General features: G+C 33.7%; 3 protein-coding genes across 11 annotated transcripts; 2 read left to right on the top strand and 1 right to left on the bottom strand.

The window, feature by feature from the left end:
* The first annotated feature begins 1,851 nt into the window (after window positions 1-1,851).
* LOC107899260 (probable protein phosphatase 2C 38) lies at window positions 1,852-4,140 on the top strand. Its single transcript, XM_016824928.2, has 4 exons — window positions 1,852-2,788; window positions 2,870-3,237; window positions 3,322-3,558; window positions 3,636-4,140. The coding sequence occupies exons 1-4, from the start codon at window positions 2,509-2,511 to the stop codon at window positions 3,858-3,860; spliced, it is 1,110 nt and encodes a 369-aa protein (XP_016680417.2). The 5' UTR covers window positions 1,852-2,508; the 3' UTR covers window positions 3,861-4,140.
* Window positions 4,141-7,630: 3,490 nt separating this feature from the next.
* LOC107899259 (protein MODIFIER OF SNC1 11) lies at window positions 7,631-10,880 on the bottom strand. 6 transcript variants are annotated; one of them, XR_005912043.1, is made up of 6 exons: window positions 10,357-10,874; window positions 9,782-9,862; window positions 9,565-9,693; window positions 9,374-9,434; window positions 9,193-9,286; window positions 7,631-9,096 (listed from the first exon to the last, which is right to left on the bottom strand). XR_005912043.1 is itself a non-coding variant. In XM_016824923.2 (6 exons), the coding sequence occupies exons 1-5, from the start codon at window positions 10,686-10,688 to the stop codon at window positions 9,248-9,250; spliced, it is 642 nt and encodes a 213-aa protein (XP_016680412.1). In that variant the 5' UTR covers window positions 10,689-10,880; the 3' UTR covers window positions 7,631-9,096; window positions 9,225-9,247. The 6 variants fall into 6 exon arrangements, 4 of the variants coding, with proteins under 4 accessions (XP_016680412.1, XP_016680413.1, XP_016680415.1 ...); XR_005912044.1 differs by having other exon boundaries at window positions 9,401-9,434; XM_016824923.2 differs by having other exon boundaries at window positions 9,225-9,286; window positions 10,357-10,880.
* A 515-nt stretch (window positions 10,881-11,395) lies between these two features.
* LOC107899258 (protein BLISTER) lies at window positions 11,396-15,093 on the top strand. 4 transcript variants are annotated; one of them, XR_005912041.1, is made up of 8 exons: window positions 11,399-11,733; window positions 11,835-11,974; window positions 12,074-12,130; window positions 12,551-12,670; window positions 12,847-12,912; window positions 13,650-13,756; window positions 14,692-14,777; window positions 14,901-15,093. XR_005912041.1 is itself a non-coding variant. In XM_041091203.1 (7 exons), the coding sequence occupies exons 3-7, from the start codon at window positions 12,104-12,106 to the stop codon at window positions 14,711-14,713; spliced, it is 342 nt and encodes a 113-aa protein (XP_040947137.1). In that variant the 5' UTR covers window positions 11,396-11,733; window positions 11,835-11,974; window positions 12,074-12,103; the 3' UTR covers window positions 14,714-15,093. The 4 variants fall into 4 exon arrangements, 2 of the variants coding, with proteins under 2 accessions (XP_040947137.1, XP_040947136.1); XM_041091203.1 differs by having other exon boundaries at window positions 11,396-11,733; window positions 14,692-15,093; XM_041091202.1 differs by lacking the exon at window positions 14,692-14,777 and having other exon boundaries at window positions 11,402-11,733; window positions 14,778-15,093.
* Window positions 15,094-15,488: the final 395 nt, after the last annotated feature.

Here is a 15,488-nt window from a genome sequence, read left to right as displayed (position 1 = left end):
CTTCGATAAACCACAATGAAGTTTACTAGATAAAATTTTTCAACGAAAAAATGTAGAAAATGATAAATTGATAGGGACCTATTTATCACTTAATAGATAATAAATTCAATTATTTTTACTTTATTTTATTCTATTTCATTTAAGATTATATTATCCTTTATTAAACAATTTAATTATAATCAATATTTAATTTTCAATAATACATCAAATGATTTTACAACTTAAATTCAACTTTTAATTTTTTTTAGTACTTATTTTTTTCCGCACTTAATTTTTTAAGTTTATCAAACGTAGTCTAAATATCAAATTTAATCAATATAGAAACTAACAATATATTTTGGGCAACATAAAACAACTTAATCGCAAGTATGTCCTCGCAAACAAATTATTAGTCAAGTAATAATAATTTGTATGTTTGTCTCAAGAAAAAGTATAATATCAAATTTAGTTTTGTCAATTTGAAATTTATTATTATTTTAGCTAAATTCGACCCTTAATCTTTTAAAAGGAGTCGAATTTGATTACCAACTTTTTAAAAAAAATTAAATTGTTGTTCTTTAATGGAAATATTAACTAAAACATTAATTTTTTAAACATGACAATCCCCATAGCAATCCACACATACTCCATGTTTTTTTTTAATTTATGAACTTTTTATAATTTTGATTTTTGATAATTTTTAAATTCTTTATTGCGTGATATATAAGACAAATAGCATTATATTAGTATGAAGTACAGGTGAACTGCCACACAAATTGTCATGCCAACATTATTAAAAAATTAATGTTTTATTCATCATGTTCGTTAAAAGAACGATATGAGGCTTTTTGAAAGGTTAATGTATAAAATTAACTTAAAAAGAGAAAAAAAATATAAATCTTCATAGCTAAATTTAACATTACTGCAAAAAAAAATTTGTATGGGTTATAAGTATTGTGATTTAAGATAGGATTTTGTGTGCAACATTCTTGGAAATGCACATTAACAGGTGAAGCTAGAACTTTAACGCCATTGAATTTGAACATATAAAGCACCAAAAGTGAAAGAAAAAAAACAGAAGAAACCCATATTTTACATCATATTAAAAGTTAAAAATACAAATACTGTGTCCCCTTCTGAAGCAAACGAGTAAGTATTGAGCCTCCAATCTGCTTTCCTGAAAAAAGTGACATAGTTGACAAGTACAAGAAACTGATTAAATGCTATTCGGCCATCAATGTATGTACAGTGAGAAATATGGTGTTGATGGCTGAAAATGGTCATGTAGATGGAAGGTGAGCCAAACTCATCTCATGCTGTCCAGTTGCTGGCTGAACAAGAACCGGAAAGAATGCATGTACCATTACCAAACATATATCCATCAATCCAGTGCCAGAGCAATGGACCCCCCCATCCTTCCCTAATTTCTTTTCAATTTAAACCAGTTTGTTCTTATTTCTTATCACAAACTCATAGCCAACAGAATAATTAAACATGATTTTGATCATTAATAGCAGGCAAAGACATCAGTAAAACTTTGGTATATTGAAAAGAATATCATACCCTTTTTCTTCTTTTACACATATTCCTTAATATGCATGGAAGAAAATGAAATATGTTTGGTGTACACAAATTGCAGGATAATATATATAAATATCTATATATATATGAGTAGGTTTTCCACTTTTCTTTTTTTATGATGTTGGAATCCCAAGCTTTACATGGTGAAAACAGAATTTTTCTAAAATTAAGAATGCTTTAAGATGTTTAGGAAAGGGTCAAGTATGAAAATAGTAATGGAAGGAAACTTGCCTAAGAACCTTGGATTATTCATTCATGATTGCAAATAAACAGAAACGAAAACTTGAAATCTCAGCCATGCAATAAAATCTGTCATAGTTTTAGGGCAAAACCACTTGAAAGAGACTAAACAAAACCAGAAAGGCAACAAAGAAGTATGTTACAATAACAAAAACAACAATGTCAGAAGCCAGTGATTTAAATCTCTTTTTATTTCTCATCTTGGATCTCCTCTGACTCCCCAAGAAAAAAAACAAAAAAACAAAACTCAAGATCTGCCAAAAAAACCCCAAACTCTCCTCTTATCCGTTGCGTATTTTGATCTCAGACCAAAGTTTGTCTCTATCGAATCCCAAGGTGCTTTTCCAGCTAAGTCTGTTGGTGAAACATGGCACACCGTGAAGGGACCAAAGACATTTAATCCAGATTCAAGGTACTCAGCCACCAGCACACCCCCCCTTATTCTCTGAACTCACATAAACTATTGCTTTCTTGTCTCAACTTCACACGCTGCAGTTGAGTTAGCCCATACCCAACTTGGTCCTTCCTTGTCTCGGAATAGGTCTGATAATAATGGTGTCTAATTCTTGGTTATATAGTTCCAAGTATTGGGGTTCTAGTATTGTACAACAAACAGAAACTTGATCCCTGAATGAGCCTTGGGATCTTCTTCTTTTATCAGGGTTTTATGAACACATATATATTTGCTGAAAAATTGATTACCTGAAAATGGTTAAATCCTGTTGGAAACCATCTATTGAGGGTGATTCTAGAGGGTGCCTTGATGGTTTACTGTGGTATAAAGATATGGGGCAACATGTTTATGGAGATTTTTCAATGGCAGTGGTTCAAGCCAATAGTTTGTTGGAGGATCAAAGCCAACTCGAATCGGGATTGTTGAGTTCGAGTAGTTCCGGTCGGTACGGGACTTTCATTGGTGTGTATGATGGACATGGTGGACCTGAGGCTTCAAGCTTCATCAATAACAACCTTTTCTGCAATTTTAAGTGTACGTTTTATTTGGACTAATCATTTATGCAGTTCTATATAGGTTGGCCAAACGCTTATTTATGTTTCCCTTGATTTGCAGCATTTGTGTCTGAGAATCAAGAAATGTCAACAAATGTTCTCAGAAAGGCTTTCTTGGCAACAGAAGACAAATTTCTTTCCCTTGTGAGGAAGCAATGGCTGGTTAAGCCGCAAATGGCATCGGTCGGATCGTGCTGTTTGACGGGAGTGATCTGCAATGGACTGCTATACATTGCAAATGCTGGTGATTCCAGAGTAGTCTTAGGAAGATCAATAAGAGGGGCTAAGGAAGTTATAGCAATGCAATTATCGACCGAACACAATGCAAGTTTTGATGCCGTAAGAGATGAGCTTCGGTCGTTGCATCCCAATGATCCGCAGATTGTTGTGATGAAACACAAAGTTTGGCGTGTTAAGGGCCTTATACAGGTAAGCTAAACGTTGAAACTGAGCTGAAAATGAAATCATTTTCATTTAAGTCTCTTATTTATTCCCTCCTTTTTATCATTGCAGATTTCAAGATCCATAGGTGATGCATATCTAAAGAAGGCAGAATTCAACAAAGAGCCTCTCCTGCCTAAATTTAGACTGCATGAACCGTTTCGAAAGCCAATCCTTAGTGCCGAGCCGTCATTGTTAGTACATAAACTCCACCCTGATGATCAGTTTCTCATCTTTGCTTCTGATGGTCTTTGGGAACACTTGAGCAACCAGCAAGCTGTTAGAATTGTGCAGACTAGCCCACGAAATGTAAGTTTACCGTGGCAAAATGGCTGAACACAGAAAAAAGACGGTTGGGCATTGGGTTAACTCTTCTTTTGATGCAGGGAATTGCAAGGAGACTTGTTAAAACAGCACTCAAGGAAGCAGCACAGAAAAGAGAAATGAGATACGCAGACCTGAACAAGATTGATAGAGGGGTGAGGAGACATTTTCATGATGATATAACAGTCATAGTTGTGTTTCTAGATCCCCATTTGATCAATGGAAGCTCATGCTACAACTCTCCCATGTCGATAAAAGGCGGAGGAAGACTTGCCAGCCGCTGCTAGTACCGTTGCTGGTGTCTCATAGCTAGGAAATTAAGATGGAGAGCTAAATGTCTGAAAAACTTCTCAAATTTCCTTACAAATAGGGGACTAACCTTGTTGAGATTGCAAGACAATGTGTAGATATGGTTTCATGCAATTTAGTTGGTAAATTGTCTGCTCTCCTGCTACCACAATTGATACTGTCCCTCATTCACAGTCTAGATTTATGTTATCTTAGGCCTTACATGGTGAAGAAATTTCCTTTTATATATTTATGCAAAACTAATGGCTCGTTTGCTTGCATCGTTTTTAACATATTTAGACTTAGTTTAGTATTTTTCAGCAAAGGTTAAAATTTTCATAATGATGTAATTTTTTTTTGTTCTAAAAGCAATTTTGAAAAGCTCAAAAATTTAACAATGTTTTTATCTTAAACTTTTTAGAAGTAATACTAAACTGACCTTCAATCCAGGAATATTAAGGTATTGTTTTATGAAATTTTAAGAAAAAAAAACAAACCAATAAATTAAACATTAAAGAACCTGTAGCACTATTTTTTTTTTTGTAAAAATATCAATCATGTGAACATGAACAAGGCATAAGCTATTAATGGTGTATTTAAATGTCTCATGTCATATTTATTAAAACTTAATTATTGATTTTAAATTTAAATGTTGGTAGAATTCTATTTTTTATATATATATTAACAAATATAGAGATTAATATAAAAAAATTATGAAACATGGATACGAACACGCAATACAGGTAGGATACGACAATAAAGAATATTTTTAATATTTTTATATATTTATTTATGTTAAAATACTTATTGTAAATGAAAATAGTAATATTTTTCATTAATGTATATTTTATTTTACTTTTATTTTAAATATCTGCTGAATTAATAAAACAATACCAAGACAATACCTTTGGGCTTCCCAAAACACTCCGAAAGCAACAATATTAATAAACATAAATTAAATTCAACCCAATTTTCTTGACTGCTTCATCAAGCATAGAAAGAGTAATTCTAGAAAAAATCTAAAAGCCGAATGTATATGAGTACAAATTTCATGGGAAAAAAAACCTTTCATGTCTTAAACTGCTTCAGAACTCTGCTTCCACCTTCATTCTCAACTCGGGTTTTTCAATTCGGGACCTCTATCCATTTATAGATACATGTGTCGGGACAGTGTTCAATTGGCGTAGAAACCATTAAATATAATTTTTTTTACGCTCTAACTTAATTTAATAGTAATATAGAGTAGTAATTTAATAGTAATATATAGTAGTAGGGTTGATCCCACAGGGACTGAGACTTCTAATTTTTATTTTATTTTTGTGACTAGATTTCTGAGTCTAGGCAGCTGCCATGCCCTCAACTTGTGTGTACATAAGTGTAAAATAAATGAAAGGGGAGAATTTAGTTGATAGAGAAAATAAAAGAAAAAAAATATAATATAATAAAAATGAAAACAGAATTATGATTGCAAAATAAAATTAAGTGAATTAAATTAAATCGGTGAACTAAATATATTAAAACTTAGCCTCAGCCTCAGTACACTTCGAACTCGAATCGATCTTTGAAAAAAATGGATTTTCCCTTCCAAACGATAAGGTGGTTATAGTGACCAAGAACGTTTTGACCGCCAACTTTTCCTTATGTAGTCAATTCCGGTATGATCTGCAAACCGACCTTTGTCGAGTTTCTAACCACGTGACTCGTGCCCTAATTTAAGATTTCGACAATCTTGCAATCTGAAAATCCCAACTCAAATCAATAGCCTCAATTACTTGGGTCGTTTAAATTCGATCACAATCTCCCTTGACAGAATCCAACTGGTCGTTTCCTACCTAGATACGCCAATTTGTTCATGGGAATTCGAATACAACACGGCCGACTCGACTTCCCAGCTGAACGCCAAACAATTCCAACCTAACGCATGCTTTTTGAATTGAAACTGAACTGACTGGACGAATTTATACTATCCCATATACCGGAGAGATAGCAAAAACCGTGTTGAAAAGTTTTTAGTAAGAGTTCATATCTCACGATTGTTTTGTCAGAGTGATAACCAAGCTAAAGCTAAAAGGGAACTAGTTGAGTATGAAATTAATCATACTAGTTGATGTATGGAAATGATGGTAAGTGGAAAGGAGAAGAGACTTGGGAAGCAATTTAGCTGAAGTGTTGGAATGGAAAAAAGTATGTATAATGCCAAAACTTCACTCACGCATAAATGGAGAAAAGAAATGAATTATTTTATTCCCAAATTAAGTGTGTATTCAATTGTGTCTCTCAAAGGCCAACAACACTAAGTATTTATACATATTCCTCATAATAAATTTAGCAAGATTTCTCTTAACAAAATATCAACTAAAAATCAAATTTAAACTATTTATAGAATTTTGACAATTTCAGAAATATGATTTTAACCAGTTAACCACTAATTCTTCAATTCTTCAATTTGGCTCTCCTCTTTACTTTTCGTTCTAATTTAGCCCATTTTGTTTGATTTTGAATTTCAGCACTTCAATTTCATCCCTTATAAGAAAAACACAAGTTTAGTAGCATCTTATTTGAAAATTAGCCAAAAATAAATACATTAAAAGCACAAATTTAACTTGCTATCACTAACCTCTTTTTTTTTTCTTTTGACATATTTCGGCATGTCCCGTACGTATCTGGGCGTGTACGACGAGTGTCTGTGTTGGACACACCTATGACACCGGTACAAGGAGGGATGAGCCGTGTCCGAGCTTCCTAGATCAAAACAATATATTCAATATATATTAAAAAAATATGATAAACAAAATAGTGCATAATAGGTGACTAGAATAGTCAACCAAAACTGGAAACAAATGTGAGAGTGACAAAGTCTGTAATTTTCTTTATAGGGAGAAGAAGATGCTTGGAATGTTAAAGTAAAATGGATGATGGGAAAAACTGCAGGACAAAAATAATGTTAGAACCAAGGCTGTTTGCTTTGGTGTTTCCATACGTGTTTGAATGTATGATCCAACACAGGTTGTTTCAACAGATATTTAAACACTTGTTTGGGGATAGTCTTGGTGTTTTTGTTATGTTAACGTTTTTTACTTGGATTTTTTAATGTGCGTGAATATCACAAGCAAATGGGCTTAGAGGACATGTTATAACTTGCCACAAAGTCATGATGGATATTGAAACCTTTTAAAAAAAATTGTGGATGAGACTTGTATTTATCTTTTGTCCTTGTCTTTCACAGATTTATATGCTGATTTTAAGAGATTAATATAGAAGATTATTTAAATAGATTCTCATGATAAAGTTATGTTTGTCTTGGACTATGCTGATCGGCTAAAATTGTCATAGACAGATGATTCCCATGCATCAATTGAAAGACTGTTGTGCTAGTTTTGTTATTTTCATTTGTAACAAGGCAGGATTCGGTATTGAGGGTAAGTTGAAATTTAACCAATGGATCAGCCATGTGCAAATCCCTATGTACTTTCTTTGTGACAAACTGATTTGTTTTCTCAAATAATAATAAAGCTCAGGAGAAAGATTGTATGTTTTTTCCCCTTATCTTTGGTAACATTAGGTCACAAGTTGATTGCCACACCATGTAAATTGGTGAAAACTAGTTAAAATATTTAGGCGATCCCCACCCTTTAGTTTTAACCCTTGTACGAGACCACTATAGAGTTGAGTAAATTAGTCATTTTATACACATTTAACGCAAACAAATGAAAATACGACACAAACTCTTGAAATATGATATACATGAAATGAAATTTAACAGAGCATATAATCCTAAGAAGAAGAAAAAAGTTGTTTTGATACCTTAGAACCCAATACAAGATTTAGATGAATTCCCATTTACAGTTTTACACCAACTTTGACTAGGAAGTAAAATTAACTAAAATATTATCAACATATAGAAGGAACCAATCATGTTTATCCGGCCTTCCATGCAAACATATCCAACCACAAAGAAGCTAGTTATTTTAATAAAAACAAAATATTACACGAGTGAACATTGAACGCCATTCACTTCCACCACAAATTACCTTGTAGAGATTACCCAAATTCATTCACCTGGTGAGACCTACGGAAGCTAGCAATCACCTTAAAGGGGAGTGTTCACTTATCTCAAATACTAATCACTGATCCTGAGATCCTCAAGTAACAAGCTCAGTGAGTTTTTCACTTATGGATCCCATAAAGCTCATCGTCTATTGAAAATATTACCCACAAAAGCAATCTTCATATTATCAAACCATTCCCAATTTTCATCATTTCTCTAATGATCATGCTGTGAACAGCACTTGTAAAATATCCTAACAACATTGCATGGACAATTTATATTGGGAAGATACTAGCTAAGTTGAACTAATGCCATTTCAGCCAGCAGTCTCATCACAGAGCAAACAAATGCATGCAGTCCTGCAACCATCGCGTGAATTAACATGCATGCTCATGCACATACCTGAAAATTGCTTTTTCATTTCTTTTTACAAAACTGGGTCAAGTCTATTCTAGAAGGAACAAAAACAAGAAGATGACAGACCGAATGAACAATAACAATCTAATTTGTCTATAGATAAGCCTCCTGATAAACTCCCACACTACAGTCTTTCTAATAACTTTTTAATCTAAATGCAGAAAACAAGTTATCCATGTTTGCTTGAAGGCATCTAAGTTCATCAATTGTCCAACATATGAAAAGCAGAAAAAAAGATGCAAATACCTTTTCATCTAGAGATTAGGAAATGAGAAACAGAGCTCAAGAATTCCTAAGAAGCCATTTGCTATTTTAACTATGGAAATGGATGTCGGACCCAATTTTGAATACTACTGCTGTCTCACACTTGATCATATTATGCAACTTAAAACAGTATAAGATGCTGCCCAATTGTTACAACAGCAAATAAACAAACTCATTAATTGTTAGGATGAATCTAATAACCACCCCCATACTTTCTCAACTAAATTATCTAACCGGGAAAGTAGAAAATTTATAGCCATTACTCCAGAATTTCTAATGCTTTTTGTAGGATTTAAGAGAGGTTAACACTCCAGGTGGTTGTTGATTCCAATAGGCCTCACCAAATGAATAGACACTGTAAAACACCTTCCAAACTGCCAAAAGAACATTGCCAATTCTTTAGAAATTCATCTGGAGATGGAGTATTGCATCTTAAATTTTGATGTTAGAAATAAAACATTGTAAGGAAGCTGCTGAGCGAATCACAAGCTGTTAGGACACTAGACCTGAAAAGGAAAAGAAAATAATAATGCAACCTCTAAGTTAACTGATATAGACCTATTTAAACAAGTATATTTCTGAGCACAGATGCAGATATATACATGATTAAAGCAATGCATATCTCCAAAGATACCTTCTAACTATGGTAATTTTTATTTAGAGTCCTCCAGCAGCCTTTCCAGCAACAGGAGCCTCCTGTAAAAAAATGTATACAACCTTAAAACACTGAATTTTCTATGATCCAACAACTTTGCCAGAGAAACAACTAAATTAAACCCTTACTGGTTCAATAGTCCCCTTGTGATTTACCTGTGCTAAAGAAGTTGACAGGGGATCCGAAAACCTGGAAAGACCAGAGGAAAAAAAATCAAATTCCAACCTCAACATGCATAAACCTTTGTCAATAGTGATTTCTATAGGCATTTATAGATCTCTAACAATGTAAGAAGCAGTTCTTTAGCATTGGAATGTACCTGATTGCCCTTGCTTTTCTTTTTTCTCCTTCAATGGTGTCAGGTTTGGAATATGGTGAAAATCGGGCAAGACGAGCTTTCCTTTTCTCTTCCTCATCAACAGTTGTAGAGGGTACAGCAAGCCCAAACCTGAGAACCCACAAAAAGAATTAATAAATAGATTAAATGCAACTCCGAGTAATATCATCATTGGGTAAAGGTGGTATGGACAAAAAACCTCTCAGCTCTAGCCTTCCTCTTCACCTCCTCTGATTGCTTCGATGCTTCTGATCCCTTTGGGCTGGGGGCAGTGCCAAACCTGAGACATGTTTGGTTCACAAATCAACAAACACAAAGAAAACTCAAGGAATGGGGTTCAACATCCACAAATACTGTTACTAAACCTTTACCATAAAAATTTAAATGAAAACCCAACAGAACATTATAATGAGCCAAAAACACAGGCATGCTTATCAAGGCAACTAGGTAAGATTACAAAGGGGTTAGACTAATTTCTAGAGAACAAACGGATAGATTGATCAAAGAAAGAGAATAAATTAGAAAATTATGCGCTGCTAAGAGATTCCAAACAATCAAAACAAAAAACAAATTCAAGAGTGTTAATCTATACTTCTCAGCGCACAATGAATCGAAAATCGCGTTTAAACAATAAAATCAGAATAGTCCTTTTTTAGAAATAAATCGAAAAAGAAAATTTTCCCTTCAGAGATGTTCGTCAACTAGGTACAAACAGAAAGGAAAAACATAAATAATACCTAAAACAAAAAGGGGGGGGGGAATTGAAGAATTCACCTCTCGGCCCTAGAATTACGCTTCTCTTGTTCGGACAACTGTACAGGTACGCCGAACCGCTCAGCTCGGCGAATCTTCTTCTGGATATCGTTAACGGGACCGCTTTCATCCCCGACGACCGAGCCCACAGTAGTCCCGGTGGTCTTCGAACCCCCACTCTCCTTCAGAGATCCCTCAGCGTTAGGAGGATCAGACTTATCCGTGGAGGATGACACGATCTTCTTAGGGTTTGGTTCTGCAGATAAAATGGCGGCGAGAGTGACGGATGCAGGAGTCGTCGGGGTGGGGGTGGAGGTTGCGGCGGCGACGGGTTTCTGGGTGGTGGTTGCCATCGGATTAGTTGATTGGTTGGCTGGTTGGTAGGTAAGTAGGGTTACGTGAAAGAATATAGAAGGGCCGAGGAAGAGGCTCGCCGTATCTTTTCCTTTGCGATAAATGGGAAAGCGTTGCGAAATTTTCCCTTATGAGAGCTGCTGGCCTAGCTAAATTCGGTTTGTACAGATTAGATTTTCATTTTTTTTGGGGGGTTTGAATATATAAATATATAAATATATATTATTTTTAAATATATAAATATTATTTTACTAGGGTATGAATATTTTTGATACATGCATATAAACATTAAGTCTACCAAAGCAGATTTAAAATTTTTGTTATGGGTTCGAATTATGTTATATCATCGTTAACTCTAATATTGTATTAAAAAGGATTTGTGTAAAATTTATATTTACTTAAAATATGAGTTGTGCTTAAATTCTAATATTTAAAATTTGGAGTCTAAGTTGATTAGTTTTTCAATTTTAAAATATATATTATATATCTTATGAAATTTAAATATATAACAACATAATTAAGGCTTAATTCACGATTTGACCCCTAAAGTATATCTATTTTTTATTTTAATATTTAATTTTTTTGTCCCAAATTGGTGCCTAAAGTGTTAATTTTCTCTATTTTTCGGTCCAATTGTAATGACCATTAAAAATTCCGTTAAACAACCTTGGCCAATGGGAAAGCGCTATGTGACAATTAAGGCCTCCTTTGGATGCAACTGCATCTCAGTACGTTGGCTTTTTTAGGCTAACAAAAATTACAACTGAAATGTTAGTAAACACAAAGCTGTTTGGAAAGCATTCTTCAATGCGTTGAAAATATATTTCACCTCACCGGAGGCTTAATTCCAGACTGGAGCCTTTTGTTCCAGTAAAAATTTAGCAACTTTAATTGCTTTTTGTTTCCCTCTTTTACCCATATATTCTTCAGTTGCATTCTTCAAGCTTTTTTGATGTTTGATTACCCTTCTTCTCCCCTTTCCCCTTCCCCTTGGGTTGCAAATCAGTGTGGTCAAGGACTTCTTCCGGTTCCTCCTTCATCCAGGTAAGGCTCCTTCTCCTTCTTTCGTTCTTCATTCCTTTTTCTTCTTTCGTTCTTCATCTTCTCTTCTCAGCATATTCTGTTTTGTTTCCTCTCTTTCTCAGGCAAATCTACCATGAATTCTTCGCTGGGTCTTGGCTTAAGGCGATGGTCGTTCTTTGATTTCTAACAATTTTCAGTCATAACAATTTTCCTTTCATTGTTTCTTATTTTCGAGCATCTTTCTCCATACAAGAATCCTGAGGTAAGTTTTTGTGTCTCTCTTTTTTTCTAATTGAAATTTTCATTTTTTCTTTATTTGGTTTTGCATTTTTTTTAAAATTCTGTGTTCTTGGATTGACAGGAGCAAAAGTTCTTGATCGGAGTTGTTCTTATGATTCCTTGCTATTCTGTAGAATCGGTGAGTTTATTTGCTATTCTGTAGAATCGGAGTTGTTCTTATGATCAATGTTGCAAACTTTTGCTTCTAAAGCTGCTTGCAGTGGGAATTTTTGTTGTTAGACTCCTGTGACTTCTTTTATGACTCTTCAATAGTCTGATCAATAAAGTCTTTGTTTTGAATGGTTTTCTTTTGTTGCAAAGGATGGTGCACAGGATGAATTCAGTTTTATGCTGTATTTTAAAATGCTATGTTGTATGTATGTTAATCTGCATTTTATTCTCTTGTGTTCTTTGTCTGGTGATGTTTAAATTGTTAGGGAGTTTGTTACAAATACTTTTTAAAATGTCAACAACATTCTATTTGTTAACGGTTTTGTTTATTAATGTTTTCTCTGTTCATTGTCTTGGCTTTTCTAATCTATTCATCCTTATTCTGCAGTATATTGAAGACTTGACTCAGGAAAAGTTTTCACTGCAACGAGCTCTTGAGGCCTCACGTACATTAGCAAAATCTTTGGTTGCTGAAAATTCATCTTTGACTGATAGTTATAACCAACAGGTTTGTTTCCAAATATTAGATTAGCAGCATTACCGGCTGTCATGGTCATGATATGTTTTTTATCAGTTCATCGTGCTTCTCCATTGCAGCACTTTCTGTCATTTCATTATCCTAATTTGTATTCTCAATCCTTCTTAAAAATCTCTTAATTATCTTACATTTACTTTTCTCCCCAGAGAAGCATTGTCAACCGGCTAAAATCTGACATGGAGAGCTTACAAGAAGAAATCAAGGCCCAACTGGTTAGTATTTACTATATTTAGGTACTGGTAGTCACTTCAAATTGTTAGAAATAATTGAATCTCATATAACTACATACGACGTTATGTCATATGGTTAATGCAATGGTGTTTGTATGGCATGTGTCATGTGTGCACATATGCACATTGATTTAGACTTGTTTGTGCTTAGATAAAGTTCTATCTAAAAATTGAGATACCTACAGTTGTCTATTGCATCTCTGATGGTACCCATTAACCAAAAAATGCAGTACAAGGAACCCTCTTGAGGTTGTCCATGTCTATGCCATTTGATCTACACTTGAAGGGGCCTTAAGTAGTGCTATCCCAAAGTTATTAAATATTGGGTTTGTTTCGGGTTTATATTAAGGTTGGGCCTCTCAACCTATTGCCTATTGGTTTTAGGTTAGATGCTTAATAATTTTTTATCTATAAAAATGATCCTTAAGGCTGGAGCTTGTCTATTTTTTCCTGGATTCAATCAATAAGTCTTTGTTTTGAATGGTTTTCTTTTGTTGCAAAGGATGGTACACAGGATGAATTCAGTTTTATGCTGTATTTTAAAATGCTATGCTATATGTATGCTGATCTGCATTTTATTCTCTTGTGTTCTTTGTCTGGTGATGTTCAAATTGTTAGGGAGCTTATTACAAATACTTTTTAAAATGTCAACAACATTCTATTTTAGCGTATACCTTTTTTTTATTCTTGCTATGTCTGGTGTTTGGTATTGCGGGCAGAGCTCGAGTCTTTTAAAATGGAATATGCAAATGCATGACTGGAATGTAATGCAACTGATGAACGTGCTAATATATTGGCTTCTGAAGTCATTGGTTTGGAAGATAAGGTAACAAAGTTTTAATGGGTAAAGGTTTTCTTCCTTCTCCAATTTCATTCTATTCATTACAGAACATATATCACTCTTGATAATAATGCTGAAAGATCAGTAAGCTGCCATGTTCGTATATGCATGGTTATAATATATACCACGTGAAGGGTGTTTCTTGGACGTATAGTAGAGCTGCAACGTTTTTAAGTGCCAGTTTAACTTAAGTGGCTCTCTAGTCCTTTTTTATATTTGATTTGATCCTGTTATTTGCTTGTTTTATATGATATTATTAGCATTTGGAGTTTCTTACTTTATTCCATTGAATATATTTCTAAGGCCAAGTTTCATTTCTGAACTTCTGGTGCTAGCAGAAAAGGTTAGATCCTCCTGCATGTTCTTATTATTTGTATTCCATAGAGATTGGATCTATAAAGTTGCTCTCTCTCTATTTGCAATGCAAAGTAAACTGCAGTGGAGCATTTCTACTATCTTCGGGTGGAGGATGCTTGTATATATCTTGGATTTTATACCATCCATATATTATAAGGGCATGGTTACATTCTAGAAATTCCTTCCATTCTTCAATTCTGGTTATAAATTATAAGTACGAGGGTTTAAGATATTTAAATGCACTATTTTTTTATCACCTGATTTCTTGAATTGTTTTGTATGTTTGTTTTGTTTCAAGTTAGATTCATATTTGAACCTACAAGAAAGGACCTCACTTTTTCTTAGCTTTACCGATAATTCAGTCTCAAAGGATAAAATAGTGTAGTATTGCTATATGGTCTGTAGCTGACCTTCCAATAGTTGGAAAAGGCTTACATGTTATATTAATCTGTAATCCATATATAATTCCTTGTACCAGTAATCTCAGTGAGATTGTATCTTATACTTATGTTGTTACGAATCTAATATTACCGATTTTAAAAATGTTTCTGGCATGTGAACAGGCCTCTGAGCACTTATGGCTGAATTTAATGGTGTACTAGTCCCATCTGATTCACTCTCTTAGTAGCTTGTTATTGAACAAATGCAGGTATTGTAGCATAGCAATTTCTTGAGACACTTGAAGTTAAAAGGGGTTGCAGTTTTGGGGTTTCCGACATTAATAAGGGTTGTTGTCCACATTTTGTTTATTTGTTTGGTTTTTCTTTTTCAGTTAATCAGCATGCTTGTATTAATCCAGATGCAACAGTAGTTGGATGATGAATGATATAATTGACTCGTTCAAGCTTTTGATGGTTTTTGAACCATGAACAATAAGAAATGAATCAGATATGTTGATGAAGAATTGAACATGTGGTTTCTATTGGATTTCTTCTGAAATTAAGAAATGAATCATTTTTCATTCATCATTGCATTGCTTCATCTTTAGCTCAAATGTGAATCATTTTGCATTTTCTCTTCTGATGAATATTCCAATCTATTGGACAAATACACTAGTGTGATGTTGGAAACATGGATCTAGATTTGAAGTGTATGCCTTGGTTTCAATATAAATGAAGCAAAAATTATATATTTAAATTTGATTTATTATATAAATGGTAAGAATGAAATGAAAAGTATAAAAATATTTTGAAAATATGAATGTTACATTTTAAAAAATATTATCCAATTTCTGTTGAAATAATGTTTTGATTGATTGTAGGTTAAACAGGGATTTAACAATTGCTAATGTTATAAAGTCATGTTTTGACGTCTTTAATCTTATATTATAACTCCGATGTTAAACTAAATTAAACTTAAA

Source organism: Gossypium hirsutum, chromosome D04 (genome assembly GCF_007990345.1).
Source record: "Gossypium hirsutum isolate 1008001.06 chromosome D04, Gossypium_hirsutum_v2.1, whole genome shotgun sequence".
Classification (NCBI taxonomy): Eukaryota; Viridiplantae; Streptophyta; class Magnoliopsida; order Malvales; family Malvaceae; genus Gossypium; species Gossypium hirsutum.
Note: the sequence above shows the minus strand (reverse complement) of the source record. Positions and strands in the feature narration are given on the sequence as shown.